A 19,139-nucleotide genomic window follows, 5' to 3' on the forward strand; every position below is an offset into this window, starting at 1 on the left:
CTGGTTCAGGTTTATAGTTAGGCAGGGGTGGATTGGCCATAGGGAGTACCTGGAGTTTTCCCGGTGGGCCGGTCAGTAATGGGCCGGCAGTGGCTGACCTTTTTTTTTTATTTTCATGTAAAGACGCATAAGAGGCCCAGTGGCCCTATGACAGGCCCAGTAGTCCCGCCCACGCATTTTCCAGACCCCCCTCGTCCAATTACCTTTAATGATGAGCTAATGACACATCATTAGCAATCTGTGAGAGAGAAGAGAAAGCAAAAATGGAGAAAAAATGAAAAGGCGGTGCAGAAAAACTGAGGGAAAAGAAGAAAAAAACCTCTTGCAACTGATGCTGCTAAGAGCAGAAATATAATAAACATGTTTGCTTCTGCGGGGCCGGCGGCTGTGGCGTAGCCTCCGGCTCCGGGGCTTTGGCTGCGCCGGGCGCGGCGGGTCCCTCTCAGGTGTCGTCGGACAGTGAAAGTGAGGCTCCCGCTGCCATGGTGGCACAGTGACATGAAGGGGAACTTCTAATGAGGTCAAGACACGTCTGTATGAACGGACTCCCTCTACTGGTGAACTGCAGTATTACAACTGTTAAAGCATTGAGAACGCGCTCTTGCACCCGACATGTATATATTTTCCACACGTAACATTCAACATTAGTTAGCGTCAACAAGCACGTATCATTGTACTTTCTGCCTTCAAAGTAAAAGCACTTCCTGTTTCCATGCTCTTAACAATAAGAGTAAATAATGTAATAAAACAAGTTACAACATACAGGAGGGGGAGGAAGAGATTGGTTGATGTTGTGGATAAACACTCATTCACTAAATGTTCAGAAACGTTGTCTATGAACTTTACTTGAATAAATCTAGTTCTAAAGTGTTGGAAAATGATATACTATCCTGATTAATTAACCACTATTTTATGGTGCTGTGGTTTGAGCATGCAGATCTGCTTGTTCACATTTTTTGTAATTAAAAATCAGGTCACCAGAGTTAAAGTGTTTTAAGTATCAATATACTTTCTTTAAGCCCCAATTTGTTCAAATATGCTTTACCTATTTTTTCTGTCAGTGTTTATGGTTTATTGTCCATGCTTTTCTTTTTTTGGAACACTTATTTATGGAACTTTTCAGATTAAATTACATCAAATAAGAGACAAGGAGACAATGACCCATTTCAGTATAGTAGTGTTATTAAGGGCTTGTGTGATTATATGTACAGTACATCAAGGGACAGAGTTGGCATAGTATCTGCGCGCGGATTGTGTTGGGTCAGTCTGGACCAAAAAGTCCAGGGCCGAATTTTTGTCCCAGTCCAGTTCCTGTAGTTAGGACTTGCTCAGGTTTATAGTTAGGACTTGCTCAGGTTTATAGTTAGGGCTGGTTCAGGTTTATAGTTAGGGCTGGTTCAGGTTTATAGTTAGGGCTGGTTCAGGTTTGCCCTGGTGCACAGTAATGATTCATTATATGAATAATAATATAATAATATTCATGTAATGTGCTGTAACTCTGTCACGTTGTTCATTCTGGTCACGTGACATCTATCCTTCTTCATCCTGATGGAGGATCCTCCTCTCTTGCTCTCCTGAAGGTTTCTTCCTTTTTCTCCCTGTTAAAGGTTTTTTAAGAAAGTATGTTCCGTATCTATTTATGTCTCTGTGTCTGTGATGCTATAACTATGAAATATCTAGCTGGTGATCCAGCAACGTTCATCTTTCACAGTAAGTACTAACAAGGGAGAACGTTAATACCTCTTGAGGAGGATTCCGCTTGAAAGCCCGCACTCAGGGTGATAAAACCCTTTTGGTCCTCCGCAGCCACCGTAGCTGTCATGGCGGTCCTGGTCGGCGCTGTGTTCGCTCTCTCATTTGTGTGTTTGTCTTTTATTCTCCGGTTATACCATGTCGTGAAGACCGGCTCCACCTGTAAGCCTGGAGCCGCAGGTCCGGTCTCGGTTCTGGTGGTCGCAGGTTCAGGTACGATGTTATGACGAAGCCTAACTTTAATAAACTAAAGCTTAGCTTTAATAAATACAGCTTTATATTGTTACAGTGATCTCAATCAACCGGACTAACTTGAACCACACGGGATGTAACAGTTTAACAGAGTACTTTACTGTGAAGCACGTTGTTTACTAGTACGAGTATTACGGTAGAGCGTGTACTAGTATTACGGTAATACTGTGTACTAGTATTACGGTAATAGCGTGTACTAGCATTACAGTAACGACTAGTACACACTCTACACAGTAATGACTAGTACACACTCTACATCAATACTAGTTCACACTCTACACCAGGGGTATTCAACTAAAATTCTGCAAGGTCCAGTTCAAGAGAGTTTCCTCATGCAAAGGTCCGGAACATCACAATAATGTCAAATTTGTGCTATATGATTTTGTGCCATATGTATTGAATTAGCCAACAGTTGTATTAACGTCTGTATGTCAACAACTGACTGTCAAATTAAAGAAAGTTCAATTAATTAACATCTAAACAATATTTATTATTACAGATTTCTAATTTAAATGGAATAATAATAAATAATACATACTCTAATAATACACATTATCTTCTCTTATTTCGAGTAAAATAAAGGCTGGATTTAAAACAGAAAGCTTTTGAATAATGTGACTAAATAAATTAAATAAAGTCCTTAATTTTAGAAAAAATAATTTAACTGAATTGTCATGCAGCTTCAAATTCAGTTTATTCAGGCATCAAGTGATGTCAATCAAAAGAGCCAAGATGTTATATTCTTGTCATCTAAAAAAGATAAATGTGTGTTCAGGGACTTTACCTGATTATGAAACCACTTGTTTCAGCTCATTTCTCCTCTCTGTTCACATCATTGTTGGTCAGTTAATTCATGTGTTAGGGTCCTGATCATAATAATTCATGTGTTAGGGTCCTGATCACAATAATTCATGTGTTAGGGTTCTGATCATATTAATTCCCGTGTTAGGGTCCTGATCATATTGGCCTCTGAGGTTTATTTTTCTCTGCCTTAATTTCGGATGTGAGTCGGTCCGTTTGCTCTAAAGATGTGCCTTGTCTCGTAAGGTGTGCCTTGTCTCGTCATGGAGCTTCACATCGCTGCTTTTAATATGGCTGAACATGAGACATACTGCTTTCGAACTGGTTGTGGGAATAATAAACATATAATAGTCTGTCCAGGCTCTGGTTAAGCAGGCCGCATTTATATTTTTGGAGCGAAATAACTTCTCTGACTCACGTACTTTTTCCAACTATCTGGTCTCTCTCCTGTCGCTCGTGTGTGTGAATATATCACTCGAGTCGAGGGCGGGGCTTAACGGAATACACACAAGTGATTGGCCGAATAGGATCACGTGAGAGGCCTTACAAGGCGTGTGATTGGTTGGTGTGTCTCCAGGACTTCTGAACGAGAGCCGTGAAGACAGGTAAAGCTGCGCCGGTGAAATAGAAGCGATCCATCAACAGTTAATAATTCGGGAATAATAATTGGTTTTCGGTCTAGGGTCCAGAAACAACGGCGTCTGGGTCCGGACCAGCCTGTTAGTGACCCGTGCTCTACACAGTAATAACTAGTACACACTCTACAGTAATACTAGTACACACTCTACAGTAATACTAGCTCTCAGCAGAAGACACGTGATGTTGTGACGGGTTGTTAGACTCACTAAAGTAAAGTAAAGATACAAACCTCTACATTGTTCCAATACCTTCCACCTGAGAGTCTCAGTGTAGGAAGCTCATCCTCTTCCAGGTGACAGGTGGCATGTGACAGGTGGCAGGTGACTGGTGGCAGGTGACTGGTGGCAGGTGGCAGGTGACAGGTGGCAGGTGGCAGGTGACTGACGTGCGTCTGCTGTGTCTGCAGGTGGTCACACCTCAGAGGTCCTGCGGCTGATGGAGAGCCTGTCTGCAGCCTACTCTCCTCGCCACTACGTGATCGCCGACACCGACCGGATGAGTGAGGAGAAGATCTGCTCCTTTGAACGCTCTAAACACTCAGGCTCTGAGTCACAGGTACACAGCTGTCCACAGGTGTTCTTGTTCGTGTGGATCAAGGTGGATCAGCAGCATGTTCAGCTCACACATGTCATTCCACCAGACAGGTGTCACGAGGCAGTATGTCCCCAAAAAGCAAATGATGGCAGCCGCTCCTTTTTTGAGAAGAATAAAGTGTTGCATTCATTAGAATTCATTTCAGACGTCATCTTTGACATTAACATTTATGACTAACATGTATTGGAGAATCTCAGACAGGTGAGGTACAGACTCTCAGACAGGTGAGGTACAGACTCTCAGACAGGGGAAGTACAGACTCTCAGACAGGGGAAGTACAGACTCTCAAACAGGTGAGGTACAGACTCTCAAACAGGTGAAGTGCAGACTCTCAGACTGGTGAGGTACAGACTCAGACAGGTGAGGTACAGACTCTCAGACAGGTGAGGTACAGACTCAGACAGGTGAGGTACAGAATCCCAGACAGGTGAGGTACAGACTCTCAGACAGGGGAAGTACAGACTCTCAAACAGGTGAGGTACAGACTCTCAAACAGGTGAAGTGCAGACTCTCAGACTGGTGAGGTACAGACTCAGACAGGTGAGGTACAGACTCTCAGACAGGTGAGGTACAGACTCAGACAGGTGAGGTACAGAATCCCAGACAGGTGAGGTACAGACTCTCAGACAGGTGAGGTACAGACTCTCAAACAGGTGAGGCACAGACTCAGACAGGTGAGGTACAGAATCTCAGACAGGTGAGGTACAGACTCTCAGACAGGTGAGGTACAGACTCTCGAACAGGTGAGGTACAGACTCAGACAGGTGAGGTACAGACTTTCAAACAGGTGAGGTACAGACTCAGACAGGTGAGGTACAGACTCTCAGACAGGGAAAGTACAGACTCTCAAACAGGTGAGGTACAGACTCAGACAGGTGAGGTACAGACTCTCAGACAGGTGAAGTGCAGACTCTCAGACAGGTGAGGTACAGACTCTCAGACAGGTGAGGTACAGACTCTCAGACAGGTGAGGTACAGACTCAGACAGGTGAGGTACAGACTCTCAGACAGGTGAGGTACAGACTCTCAGACAGGGGAAGTACAGACTCAGACAGGTGAGGTACAGACTCTCAGACAGGTGAGGTACAGACTCTCAGACAGGTGAGGTACAGACTCTCAGACAGGGGAAGTACAGACTCTCAGACAGGGGAAGTACAGACTCTCAAACAGGTGAGGTACAGACTCTCAAACAGGTGAGGTACAGACTCTCAAACAGGTGAGGTACAGACTCTCAGACAGGTGAAGTGCAGACTCTCAGACAGGGGAAGTACAGACTCTCAAACAGGTGAGGTACAGACTCTCAAACAGGTGAGGTACAGACTCAGACAGGTGAGGTACAGACTCAGACAGGTGAGGTACAGACTCTCAGACAGGTGAGGTACAGACTCTCAGACAGGGGAAGTACAGACTCTCAGACAGGGGAAGTACAGACTCTCAGACAGGGGAAGTACAGACTCTCAAACAGGTGAGGTACAGACTCTCAAACAGGTGAGATACAGACTCTCAAACAGGTGAGGTACAGACTCAGACAGGTGAGGTACAGACTCTCAGACAGGTGAAGTGCAGACTATCAGACAGGTGAGGTACAGACTCAGACAGGTGAGGTACAGACTCTCAGACAGGTGAGGTACAGACTCTCAGACAGGTGAGGTACAAACTCAGACAGGTGAGGTACAGACTCTCAGACAGGTGAGGTACAAACTCTCAGACAGGGGAAGTACAGACTCTCAGACAGGGGAAGTACAGACTCTCAAACAGGTGAGGTACAGACTCTCAGACAGGTGAGGTACAGACTCAGAAAGGTGAGGTACAGACTCTCAAACAGGTGAGGTACAGACTCTCAAACAGGTGAGGTACAGACTCTCAGACAGGTGAGGTACAGACTCTCAGACAGGTGAGGTACAGACTCTCAAACAGGTGAGGTACAGACTCTCAGACAGGTGAGGTACAGACTCTCAGATAGGGGAAGTACAGACTCAGACAGGTGAGGTACAGACTCAGACAGGTGAGGTACAGACTCTCAGACAGGTGAGGTACAGACTCTCGAACAGGTGAGGTACAGACTCAGACAGGTGAGGTACAGACTCTCAGACAGGTGAGGTACAGACTCAGACAGGTGAGGTACAGACTCAGACAGGTGAGGTACAGACTCTCAGACAGGTGAGGTACAGACTCTCAGACAGGTGAGGTACAGACTCAGACAGGTGAGGTACAGACTCTCAGACAGGGGAAGTACAGACTCAGACAGGTGAGGTACAGACTCAAACAGGTGAGGTACAGACTCTCAAACAGGTGAGGTACAGAATCTCAGACAGGTGAGGTACAGACTCTCAGACAGGTGAGGTACAGACTCTCAGACAGGTGAGGTACAGACTCTCAAACAGGTGAGGTACAGACTCTCAGACAGGTGAGGTACAGACTCAGACAGGTGAGGTACAGACTCAGACAGGTGAGGTACAGACTCAGACAGGTGAGGTACAGACTCTCAGACAGGTGAGGTACAGACTCAGACAGGTGAGGTACAGACTGACAGGTGAGGTACAGACTGACAGGTGAGGTACAGACTCTCAGACAGGTGAGGTACAGACTCAGACAGGTGAGGTACAGACTCTCAGACAGGTGAGGTACAGACTCTCAGACAGGTGAGGTACAGACTCAGACAGGTGAGGTACAGACTCAGACAGGTGAGGTACAGACTCTCAGACAGGTGAGGTACAGACTCAGACAGGTGAGGTACAGACTCAGACAGGTGAGGTACAGACTGACAGGTGAGGTACAGACTGACAGGTGAGGTACAGACTCAGACAGGTGAGGTACAGACTCTCAGACAGGTGAGGTACAGACTCAGACAGGTGAGGTACAGTCTCTCAGACAGGTGAGGTACAGACTCTCAGACAGGTGAGGTACAGACTCAGAAAGGTGAGGTACAGACTCTCAAACAGGTGAGGTACAGACTCTCAGACAGGTGAGGTACAGACTCAGACAGGTGAGGTACAGACTCTCGAACAGGTGAGGTACAGACTCAGACAGGTGAGGTACAGACTCTCAGACAGGTGAGGTACAGACTCAGACAGGTGAGGTACAGACTCTCAGACAGGGGAAGTACAGACTCAAACAGGTGAGGTACAGACTCTCAGACAGGTGAGGTACAGACTCTCAGACAGGTGAGGTACAGACTCAGACAGGTGAGGTACAGACTCTCAGACAGGGGAAGTACAGACTCAGACAGGTGAGGTACAGACTCAAACAGGTGAGGTACAGACTCTCAAACAGGTGAGGTACAGAATCTCAGACAGGTGAGGTACAGACTCTCAGACAGGTGAGGTACAGACTCTCAAACAGGTGAGGTACAGACTCTCAGACAGGTGAGGTACAGACTCAGACAGGTGAGGTACAGACTCAGACAGGTGAGGTACAGACTCTCAGACAGGTGAGGTACAGACTCTCAAACAGGTGAGGTACAGACTCTCAAACAGGTGAGGTACAGACTCAGACAGGTGAGGTACAGACTCAGACAGGTGAGGTACAGACTGACAGGTGAGGTACAGACTGACAGGTGAGGTACAGACTCTGACAGGTGAGGTACAGACTCTCAGACAGGTGAGGTACAGACTCTCAGACAGGTGAGGTACAGAATCTCAGACAGGTGAGGTACAGACTCTCAGACAGGTGAGGTACAGACTCAAACAGGTGAGGTACAGACTCAGACAGGTGAGGTACAAAACAAGCAAACAAAGAAAAGAACAAAGGACCTCCTCATGCTGCCTCTCCTGTTAAAAACACATAGGTCACCAGGGTGCATGCTGGTCCTGTACCCATAACCCCAGGTGCATGCTGGTCCTGTACCTATAACCCCAGGTGCATGCTGGTCCTGTACCCATAACCCCAGGTGCATGCTGGTCCTGTACTCATAACCCCAGGTGCATGCTGGTCCTGTACCTATAACCCCAGGTGCATGCTGGTCCTGTACCTATAACCCCAGGTGCATGCTGGTCCTGTACCTATAACCCCAGGTGCATGCTGGTCCTGTACCTATAACCCAGGTGTCCACAGCGTTACCAATGAATAAACACCTGAACAACCAAAAGTATATCTAGACAACAACAACAAACACTTAAACTAAACTAAAAACTATTAAAAGAAAAGCTATCCTAATATATCAAAACATCTAGAGTAATGAAACAATATACTTGTGAATTAAAATGAGTAAATACTAACATTAAACTAATAGCTTCTACAATGTAAACTATTGTATAACTAGTGATAGTCCGCTATTCAAACGTTCACTTCAAGTAAAGCTGCAGAAGTATGATCAGTGTGAACTATTAACCCACATGTATGTAAAGAGGTACTTTACATACATGATGTGTTTCATCACATCATGTATGTAAAGAGGTACTTTACATGCATGATGTGTTTCAATAAATCTGATGTCATGATCATTGTCAGTGAGAGTTCCACGTTGACATGATGGTACCTTTTGACTCTTTAGATGTGTTTAAATAACAACTGATCTCAGTCTCAGGTGTATCTTCATGGTTATATATATATATATATATATATATATATATATATATATATATAATCAAAATGAAGTGAAGCAGAATATATCAGAGTCCATGTGACCCTGTGTGAATGTTGGTGCTATAGAGCAGCTGCAGTGCTCATGCTCACCAGCAGGGGGCATGGCATCTGCTTCTCTGCTACTTATGACATCATCACAACACCAACTCATCCCTACTTTCCATCTCTCTAAGTATCAGAGCATGACTGTGATGAGCAGGAATATGAAGCACTGCATGTATTTAAATAGAATGGATTTGACTGGATTCTAAATATTGTTGATAAAGACTCCGTTACTCAGATCAACCTTTGGCCAGGAAGTATCTCTCGGAGTGTGGATTATACCGGAGACTCTTTGAGTTCTCATGTTTATAATGTATGTTTATAATGAGCATCATGTTGAGCTGCTGCTGGTGAAGTCTCCACTAAATAAACAGGAATATAAGTGAACCTGTTATTGTTGTAGTTTAGTTCACATCTGAGTCTAAAGCTCGTCTAAATCAGATGCAGCACAGCAGTGTCGTCTCCTCCCTCCTCTGAAGGATGTTCCCTTGTTCCCTTGTTCCTCAGTTCACCGTCTGCCGGGTCCCACGCAGCCGGGAGGTGCATCAGTCCTGGAGCTCCTCTGTGGTCAGCACCCTGAGCGCGCTGAGGTTCTCTGTGCCGCTGGTCTTCAGACTCAGACCGGACCTGGTGGGTGGAGCGGACCTGCAACACATGCACACACACAGTCACACACACACACTCACACACGCACGCACGCACACACACACACAGTCACACACACAGTCACAGTCACGCACACACACAGTCACACACGCACACACACACACACACACACACACACACACACGCACACACACACACACAGTCACACACACACACACAGTCACACACACACTCACACACACACACAGTCACACACACACAGTCACGCACACAGGTCATTCCCTCCAGGCTTATTTGACCACCAGTAAATATTTGACTTGACGCCAGTCCTTCTGTGGCAGCTGATTGGTTGGAGGTCTATGCCGAACAGAATAATATGACTCTCTAGTGTGTCTATAGACCCTCTAGTGTGTCTATAGACCCTCTAGTTTGACCTCGTGTCCCATTGTCTGTAGACCCTCTAGTGCAGGGGTGGCCAACCAGTCAGAGACTAAGAGCCACATTTTTTACTGTGTTACCGCAAAGAGCCACATCACCCCCCCCCCACCACCCGTGAGCCAAAAATTAAAATGTCTCTGTTACTACGACATAAATCCATTTAATTTAGGGTTAAGAAACCCACATTACTCTATCACAGATCAAACTTAACAGATGAAAATAACAAAGACAAAGATTAAACACACGTTATTATATTAACTTTGTTCAAAGCTTTTTTGTCACAGTTGAGAAGAACATAAGTCTAATAAGAACATGCATGTGGTCTGGGGCAGTGGTTCAACTGGTCTGGCTGCAGGACTCACCATGAATGACAAGCCACGAGGAACATTTTCAACTTCTCAATTTGATTTAATGAAAATATGGCGCCGTTTGAAAGTGAGATAGTGTCAGAGTATGCCAAACACAGAAATATTCTCTTTCACGGAATGAGGCGAACTATCACAAATAGTCTAATGTGTAAACTCACGCAAGTATTGCAGTGCAGCATTGAGGAGTGTGTGAATATTCAATTCAGTTTATTTTATATAGCCCAAAATCACAAATTAAAATGTGCAATCTGTAACATAACATCCTGTTCCGGGACCTCACATCAGATCAGGAAAAACTCCCCAAATAAAGATAGTAAAAACCCTTTCACAGGGAAAACAGGAAGAAGCCTTTATAGAGCAACAGAGGAGGATCCCCCTCCCTGGATGGACAGAAGAATAGATGTCATGTGACCAGAATGAATAACATAACATAGTTACAACACGTTACATAAATATGACTGAAATTGAATAAATTGCACTCTGCCGCATTAAAAAAATCCCTTCAAAATAAAAGCACAGGATTTTTTATTTATTTTTTTCATGTAAAATGACCGTACTGACGGACTGAAAACGGGTTCGTGATTTCATGGCTTTCAAGCTGTCGTGCCTTGAGTTTGACACCAGTGGTCTAAAGTATTTGCAAAATCAATAAAAAAAAAATCAATAAAAAAAATTCCATATGAATGCAAGAGCCGCATGAAACCAGGCAAAGAGCCGCATGCGGCTCGGGAGCCGCGTGTTGGCCAGGCCTGCTCTAGTGTGTCTATAGACCCTCTAGTGTGTCTGTAGACCCTCCAGTGTGTCTGTAGACCCTCCAGTGTGTCTATAGACCCTCTAGTTTGACCTTGTGTCCCATTGTCTATAGACCCTCTAGTGCAGGGGTGTCAAACTCATTTTCACCCCGGGCCACATCAGCATCATGGTCGTCCTCAAAGGGCCGGTTGTAACTGTAACACTGTATACATTTAACTCCTCCCGAACATAATGTTAACTGTCTTTGTATTAGATTATTGTTTATTCAAGTGTAAAAATAGTGTACATGCATTTATATAACTGTAAAAATGTATGTAAGCAAATTTCTCTGTTACTATGACAGAAATCCATTTAATTTAGGGTTAAGAAACCCACATTGCTAAATTATAATAAATATACAATTATAAAAGATCAAACTTAAAACAGAAGAAAATAACAAAGACAAAGATCAAACGCATGTTATTATATTAACTTTCTTCAAAGCTTTTTTGTCACCGGACATAACTGGTCCAACAAATAATTGTGAGCAAATAAAGACATGCATGTGGTCTGGGGCAGTGGTTCAACTGGTCTGGGGCAGTGGTTCAACTGGTCTGGGGCAGTGGTTCAACTGGTCTGGGGCAGTGGTTCAACTGGTCTGGGGCAGTGGTTCAACTGGTCTGGGGCAGTGGTTCAACTGGTCTGGGGCAGTGGTTCTACTGGTCTGGGGCAGTGGTTCTACTGGTCTGGGGCAGTGGTTCAACTGGTCTGGGGCAGTGGTTCTACTGGTCTGGGGCAGTGGTTCAACTGGTCTGGCTGCAGGACCCACCTTGACCCCTTAATGACAAAGCTGAGATCCAATGCGAGGAACATTTTTAACTTCTCAAATTAATTTAATGATATGGTGCAGTTTGAACCTGAGAAAGTACACAATATCACAGTGCCAACACAAAAAAAATTGTTTGAAATATTCCCTCTTACACTCAATTAAAAACCCCAAAGTGCATCTTAAGGACATGAGGTAATACAACACACATAATATTTTTATAACTTCAGCCTTTTTTAACAGACTCAGTGTTTTCATGCACAAACATGGAATAAAAAAGTATCTATCACAAATAGTCTAACGTGTAAACTCACGCAAGTAAAGCTTGACGCAGCATTGAGGAGTGTGAATAGATTGCGCTCCGCTGCATAAAAAATCCCCTTTAAAATAAAAGCACATTAAAAAGTTTGACCTTGTGTCCCATCGTCTATAGACCCTCTAGTGTGTCTATAGACCCTCTAGTTTGACCTTGTGTCCCATTGTCTATAGACCCTCTAGTGTGTCTATATATATATATATATATATATATATATATATATATATATATATATATATATATATATATATACACTTCTACTTCTTCTATTTCTTCTCCTTATTCTTCTCCTTCTTCTACTTCTTCTCCTTCTTCTTTTTCTTCTTCTTCTACTTCTTCTACTTCTCCTTCTACTTCTTCTTCTCCTTCTACTTCTTCTTCTTCTTCTTCTACTTCTTCTTCTACTTCCCCTCCTCCTCCTCTTCCTCCTCCTCTTCCTCCTCCTCCTCCTCCTCCTCCTCCTCCATCCTCTGTCTACTGGAGGATTACACCCTATACAGTTCTGACCGAGCTGAGCAGCAGAGTTTATTCGCTCCAAAACAAGTAGATGGAGATGTGCCTAAATCTAAATGATCTTTAAATTCCCTTCTCCATTGAGTGGAAGTAGGACCTGTCCCATCCGAGCATGGCGTGTGGAGCCTAAACATACTCAATGAAATGACCACGTCAGCGGATCTGATAGTGATACTGCAGCTTCTCTCCGTCTGTGTGACTGTATGGTGAGCGTCGTCCTGCAGAACCCTCTGGTTATTGGCGCCAGGTTTGAAACAAAGCCGGACTTTCAGCCAGTCATGCCAGGAATGTTGCAGCCAGGCTTATGGAGCTTGAGCCGCCTCATGACCATGATCTGACTGTGCCTCAACCAGGCAGCAGTAGAGGAAACCATCATGAGCTGTAAGACTGTGAGAAAGACATGTGTTTTAGATGAACTATGATGCCTGACACATGAGTAAATAAAAACATAGGTAAGCCTTTTTTAAATGTATCCCCAAATATTTTTTTTGTATTAAATTGTCAAGTCACGACAATCTTATTTATGTAGCCCACAATCCCCAATTCTACATTTGCCTGTGTATGCAGTGTATAGATGGCTGGTTTTCTTATTTTTAAGGTGTAAGACGCCACGTTTCTTGCAGAAAGCTGACAATAACCAGATAATGTAAGGATATGTAATTCACTAGACATCCATGGAAATGGACGTTTTACAGTTTTTTGCAATTGCTAAAATAGAATTTCTAGAGTACTATGTACTGCAGATCTAGAGTACTGTGTACTGCAGATCTAGAGTACTGTGTACTGCAGATCTAGAGTACTGTGTACTGCAGATCTAGAGTACTGTACACTGCATATCTAGAGTACGGAGTACTGCATATCTTGAGTACTGCATATCTAGAGTACTGCATATCTAGAGTACGGAGTACTGCATATCTTGAGTACTGCATATCTAGAGTACTGAGTACTGCATATCTAGAGTACTGAGTACTGCATATCTAGAGTACTGAGTACTGCAGCAAGAGGAGTGTAGGTCAGGAATCTGCAGATGTATATGGCAGACTGTCCTGCATGTGTTTAGTTGTATTTCCTGCACAGCACAAACAAAGTAAGCTGACCACGTAATGTTTCCAGTGAAAAGTGAGATAGTAATGATCCCATGATGTCGTGGGTGTGAAGTTGTCTGCTGCTCTGCTGTGTGAAGCTTTCTGTCCAGAGCAGAGCTCTGCTGCGTGGCTGTTTGATGACTTCTCCAGACTCCAGAGCCTCTGTCTGGTTTCCTGTAAACCAAACTCCCTCAACTCCCTGTGCTTCACCCTGAGGCCTCTCAGCCCCTCCCCCGCTGCTCACTGCTGCGCTGCCACTGAAGCACTCACATCTCCAGACCTCAGCTCTGCAGTCTGGTGTTGAGGGACAGTACACTTTCAGTTGTTCATGTTCATGTTCAGCTTGAAGCATACTCATAACTCTCTTATCACACAGCAGAGGCTGTGGGGAGCAGCATGGTGGGACAGGATCCCAAACTGAGCTGTGTTCAGGTGTCCGGCTGCTTGGGTAGCTTTAGCTCTAATCACTAGCAGGCGTTCTTTAAAGCACGTGAACATCAACTCTGGTGTTCTCTGGTGATACCGAAGGACTTTCCCGGACTCTGGTAACTCTTTACAGCCGTCTAGAGACAGCCGGTATTTGTTCGTCTGTGGTAACTCTTTACAGCCATATGTAGGTATCTATGCAGGTATCTGTTTGCCTGTGGTAACCACGTGCATCAGGAGCATGTGGACACACTGCTGGTCACTGTGTGTCCAGGCTAGCATTATCATAGGCGGGCACAATAGAGACTGACTCATCACATTCACTACTTTCACCTCCTTCAATCACAAAGCTACGTGTTTGTCTTACTTCGTTGTCATAATAAAGGCACATATATATATGAATGCTCATCAGCATGAGGAGGGCGCGTGTGGATTGGGTTTATTGGTGGGGAGCGGACATTAAAAGGATGAGTGAGTGAGTCGCTAAGCTGGCTGCTCTTCCACCGCCGTATGTCCACCTTCACACAGTCCCTTGTGGATCAAGTACTTTAGAATAGAGAGCAGGACTTTGGTGCTCAAACACAGTTAGAGTTGATCAGTGTTCCCCTGAAGTGTTGCTGCTGTTTACGTTCCTTATGATGCCAGTTCAGAAGTGAACTTCATGAAGGCACTACTGACTGCATCCTGTTGATAAGAAAGGATCCCTGAACCCCTGAATGGTGTTGCTCATGGCAACCTGTAGGATATCATTATGAACATGGAGCCAGATGAAAGAGTAATGAATCAAACCAAAGGTTGGATGGACACATGAATACCTTCTGTTACCTTACAGCTCAACATGTAACTAACACTTCTGCCATGTGTCATTTGGGATTGACAGCAGTTAGAGAGAGTGTGTAGATATGTACACTTATCTCCTGCTCTAATGATCAAAATGAACTAACTTAAATCATTGAGGCCAGAACTATACCTGGTGTCTATGGACGGTTCTGTGGAGAGGACAGATGCATTGAGACAATGAGACTTTCTACGTCAACACACAATGGACAGACGTGAATGGAGAATGGACTTGAACTCATAAAGCACCTTTCTCTTCTGACCACTTCTCATAAAGCACCTTTCTCTTTCTCTTCTGACCACTTCTCATAAAGCACCTTTCTCTTCTGACCACTTCTCATAAAGCACCTTTCTCTTTCTATTCTGACCACTTCTCATAAATCCTGATCCGTCATCATTCTACCAGTGTACTGGCCTATAGAGATACTGGTTGGTGTGGTTCCTGTCCCAGTGTACTGGCCTCACTGGGCCTATAGAGATACTGGTTGCTGTGGTTCCTGTCCCAGTGTACTGGCCTCACTGAACCTATAGAGATACTGGTTGGTGTGGTTCCTGTCCCAGTGTACTGGCCTCACTGGGCCTAGAGATACTGGTTGGTGTGGTTCCTGTCCCAGTGTACTGGCCTCACTAGGCCTATAGAGATTCTGGTTGGTGTGGTTCCTGTCCTAGTGTACTGGCCTCACTGGGCCTATAGAGATACTGGTTGGTGTGGTTCCTGTCCTAGTGTACTGGCCTCACTGGGCCTATAGAGATACTGGTTGGTGTGGTTCCTGTCCTAGTGTACTGGCCTCACTGGGCCTATAGAGATACTGGTTGGTGTGGTTCCTGTCACAGTGTACTGGGCCTAAAGAGATACTGGTTGGTGTGGTTCCTCTCGCAGTGGGTCACTCCTGGATGTTCTCCCCCTCCCCCTGTGTGTTGTTTCAGGTGCTGTGTAACGGCCCCGGGACCTGCGTTCCCCTCTGTGTGGCAGGACTCCTGCTTGGCATTCTGGGAATGAAGAAAGTCCTGATAGTTTACGTGGAAAGCATCTGCCGGGTGGAGACGCTGTCGCTCACGGGGCGGATCCTGTACCCGGTATCAGACTATTTCTTTGTGCAGTGGTCGGCTCTGAGAGACAAATACCCCAAGTCCATCTTCCTGGGAAGACTAGTGTGAACACATTAGTAAACACAAATGTAGGATGAAATATGTTGTCATGATCATGAATAAATGCTGCTTTATTTTTCAGTTGTGTTAACGCGTTGTTGTCATTTGATAGTTCTGTAAACGCAGTGCAGAAACTTTAACCTGCACTGCCTGTCTTTCTGCTGCTGGTTGAATAAGAGGAAACACGTTAGTGACAGATGCACCATAGACGTCTACTCTAGATAATATAACCACTTGAGTGGTCTATCTAGATAATATAACCACTTGAGTGGTCTATCTAGATAATATAACCACTTGAGTGGTCTATCTAGATAATATAACCACTTGAGTAGTCTAGATAATATAACCACTTGAGTGGTCTATCTAGATTATATAACCACTTGAGTGGTCTAGATAATATACCCACTTGAGTGGTCTAGATAATATAACCACTTGAGTAGTCCAGATAATATAACCACTTGAGTAGTCTAGATAATATAACCACTTGAGTAGTCTGTCTAGATAATATAACCACTTGAGTAGTCTATCTAGATAATATAACCACTTGAGTAGTCTGTCTAGATAATATAACCACTTGAGTGGTCTAGATAATATAACCACTTAAGTGGTCTATCTAGATAATATAACCACTTGAGTAGACTATCTAGATAATATACCCACTTGAGTGGTCTAGATAATATTACCACTTGAGTAGTCTAGATAATATAACCACTTGAGTGGTCTATCTAGATAACATAACCACTTGAGTAGTCTAGATAATATAACCACTTGAGTGGTCTAGATAATATAACCACTTGAGTAGTCTAGATAATATAACCACTTGAGTGGTCTAGATAATATAACCACTTGAGTAAACTAGATAATATAACCACTTGAGTGGTCTAGATAATATAACCACTTGAGTGGTCTAGATAATATAACCACTTGAGCGGTCTAGATAATATAACCACTTGAGTGGTCTAGATAATATAACCACTTGAGCGGTCTAGATAAAATAACCACTTGAGCGGTCTAGATAATATAACCACTTGAGTGGTCTAGATAATATAACCACTTGATAATATATTGCTAAATTACAGACGTAATTTAGCAATACCTTTAGTCTCCGGCATCCAATAATTGTTAAACACTAACAGTATAAAGATCCATGTATGGCCAGCTTTGGCCCCGGAGGCTCTCACATTGGTACACCTTCATTTATGAGGCGATCCTCGGTCTGCTCCCAGACTCCCTGTGTGTCTCCATCATCAGAGACAGACAACACTGTGAGTTCTCATGACTGCTTCATGTTCACTGTCCCAAAGGCCAGAGCGGAGATGTGAAAAAGGTCTTTTGTGTCCTCTGCCCCTCATCATGAATATGGTGCAGAATGATTTAAAGCTCAGAACTGACTGCTTTTACATCTAGAATGAAAGAAATAGAGGCAGGTTCCCAAACATGTGAATGTTTCTTAAATTGACTCTGTTACGTCACTGTCTCTTAGCTTTTAGGTTCTTTAACTTGTTCTGTGTTTTGTCTGTAACTATGTGTTTCTATGCTGCTGCTATCTTGGTCCAGGTCTCCCTCCAGAAAGAGACTCTCCTGGTTAAATAAAGGTTTTAAAAAAAAAGAAGTACTGTCACGTGTTACACCCTGGCTGCAGGTGGCTTTGGGAGCTAAGAAGGGATGGGATGACGTTAGAGAACCACAAAGAAGGATTTCAGCTGTCACTTTCACACTTTATTTCTTCACTGTTTGTTATGGGATATGAAGAGTGTATGCATATGTACCCGTGGCATCATGTATTAACAGAACAGCAGGGGCCCAGGATGGAGCCTTGGGGAACACCACATACCAGCAGGGCCCAGGACGGAGCCTGGGGGAACACCACAGAACAGCAGGGGCCCAGGACGGAGCCTTGGAGAACGCCACATACCAGCAGGGCCCAGGACGGAGCCTTGGGGAACACCACATACCAGCAGGGCCTAGGACGGCGCCTTGGGGAACACCACATACCAGCAGGGCCCAGGACGGAGCCTTGGGGAACACCACATACCAGCAGAGCCCAGGACGGAGCCTTGGGGAACACCACAGAACAGCAGGGCCCAGGACAGAGCCTTGGGGAACACCACAGAACAGAGTAACATTGGACCCGCTCTAGGGAAGTATCCCTGATGCCACGTTTCAAGTACATTACAATAATCAACCATTTGTTCAACATTAATAGATCAATTTGTTTTTGTTCCCTGAGGAATGTGAAACAACAACTATTCCATTGTTCTTTGAGTGAGCCGGTCCATGAGAGGGGTTGTTTCATACGTAGCATTGTCACAGCTCTGTTTGTCTTTCTTTGGTCTGCGTCTCCTGTTCCTGGATGGAGACCCAGAGAGTTCTGAGACAATGTGTTGAACTGAAACTAAAACTCAAACACTCCCGGACACGGCTCTGACTCGTCTGTATTCCTCTGCTTTTTGTTTGTAGAGTCCTCTTCACAAATAAATGTTATTTTTATGAAAGGGTTTGTAAAAAAAAGTAGTGTTTTGTACATACAGAGCAACACGCTACACCACACTGACAAGGGAGGAAGAGAAAAGATCCTGTGAGCAACAAGAGAACAGAAGGAATCACTGGTTAAAGGAACTGAAGCTGAGCATCAAGTGCAGACTATAAGAAAGGAATACGTTCCTGTTTCTGTTTCTGTGCACAAACATGTCTGTACAAAGATGGAATATTAACAGTATTAATATTAACAGCTATTCTTAAAACCTCACAATAGAAACAGAAGGTTAGTTAGGGTTAGCCGTGTTGGATCAATGGATATCAGATGGACAAAATACGGAGAAATAACCTCGATGTAAAACTGTTCACTCCTCCACTGAGCGGACATGTTAAGAGCAGCGTCGTGTTTCAGGAACGAGCTCAGGTCATTTATGCAAGTTATAAAATGATGGGTGTTTTGGGGGAAATAAAGTTAAACTCAACACAGTGCATCTAGTTAGTGTGCATCGATGTTGCACTTCTAATGCCCTGACGTCCACCTCATATACAGTCAACAGTATTCTGCCCTGACGTGTAACACTGAGAGACCTTTGAGTTTCATTCAAGTAATTCTTCTTCTTCTTTTGGGGCCAAAACTATTACACATGTAAATAATAAATATAATGTCTGAATTATACTCTTTTTGTCTCTAGTCATCATTG

General features: G+C 44.2%; 1 protein-coding gene across 1 annotated transcript; it reads left to right on the forward strand.

Annotated features, from left to right (window-relative positions):
- Nucleotides 1–1,820: 1,820 nt before the first annotated feature.
- On the forward strand, nt 1,821–16,023 carry alg14 (ALG14 UDP-N-acetylglucosaminyltransferase subunit; the record flags this gene model as incomplete). Its single annotated transcript, XM_079234475.1, has 4 exons — nt 1,821–1,965; nt 3,851–3,999; nt 9,172–9,294; nt 15,739–16,023. The coding sequence occupies 4 exons, from the start codon at nt 1,821–1,823 to the stop codon at nt 15,967–15,969; spliced, it is 648 nt and encodes a 215-aa protein (XP_079090601.1). The 3' UTR covers nt 15,970–16,023.
- Between the last annotated feature and the right edge of the window lie 3,116 nt (nt 16,024–19,139).

The sequence above is a fragment of the Taurulus bubalis genome (genome assembly GCF_910589615.1).
Source record: "Taurulus bubalis genome assembly, chromosome: 18".
Lineage (NCBI taxonomy): Eukaryota > Metazoa > Chordata > Actinopteri > Perciformes > Cottidae > Taurulus > Taurulus bubalis.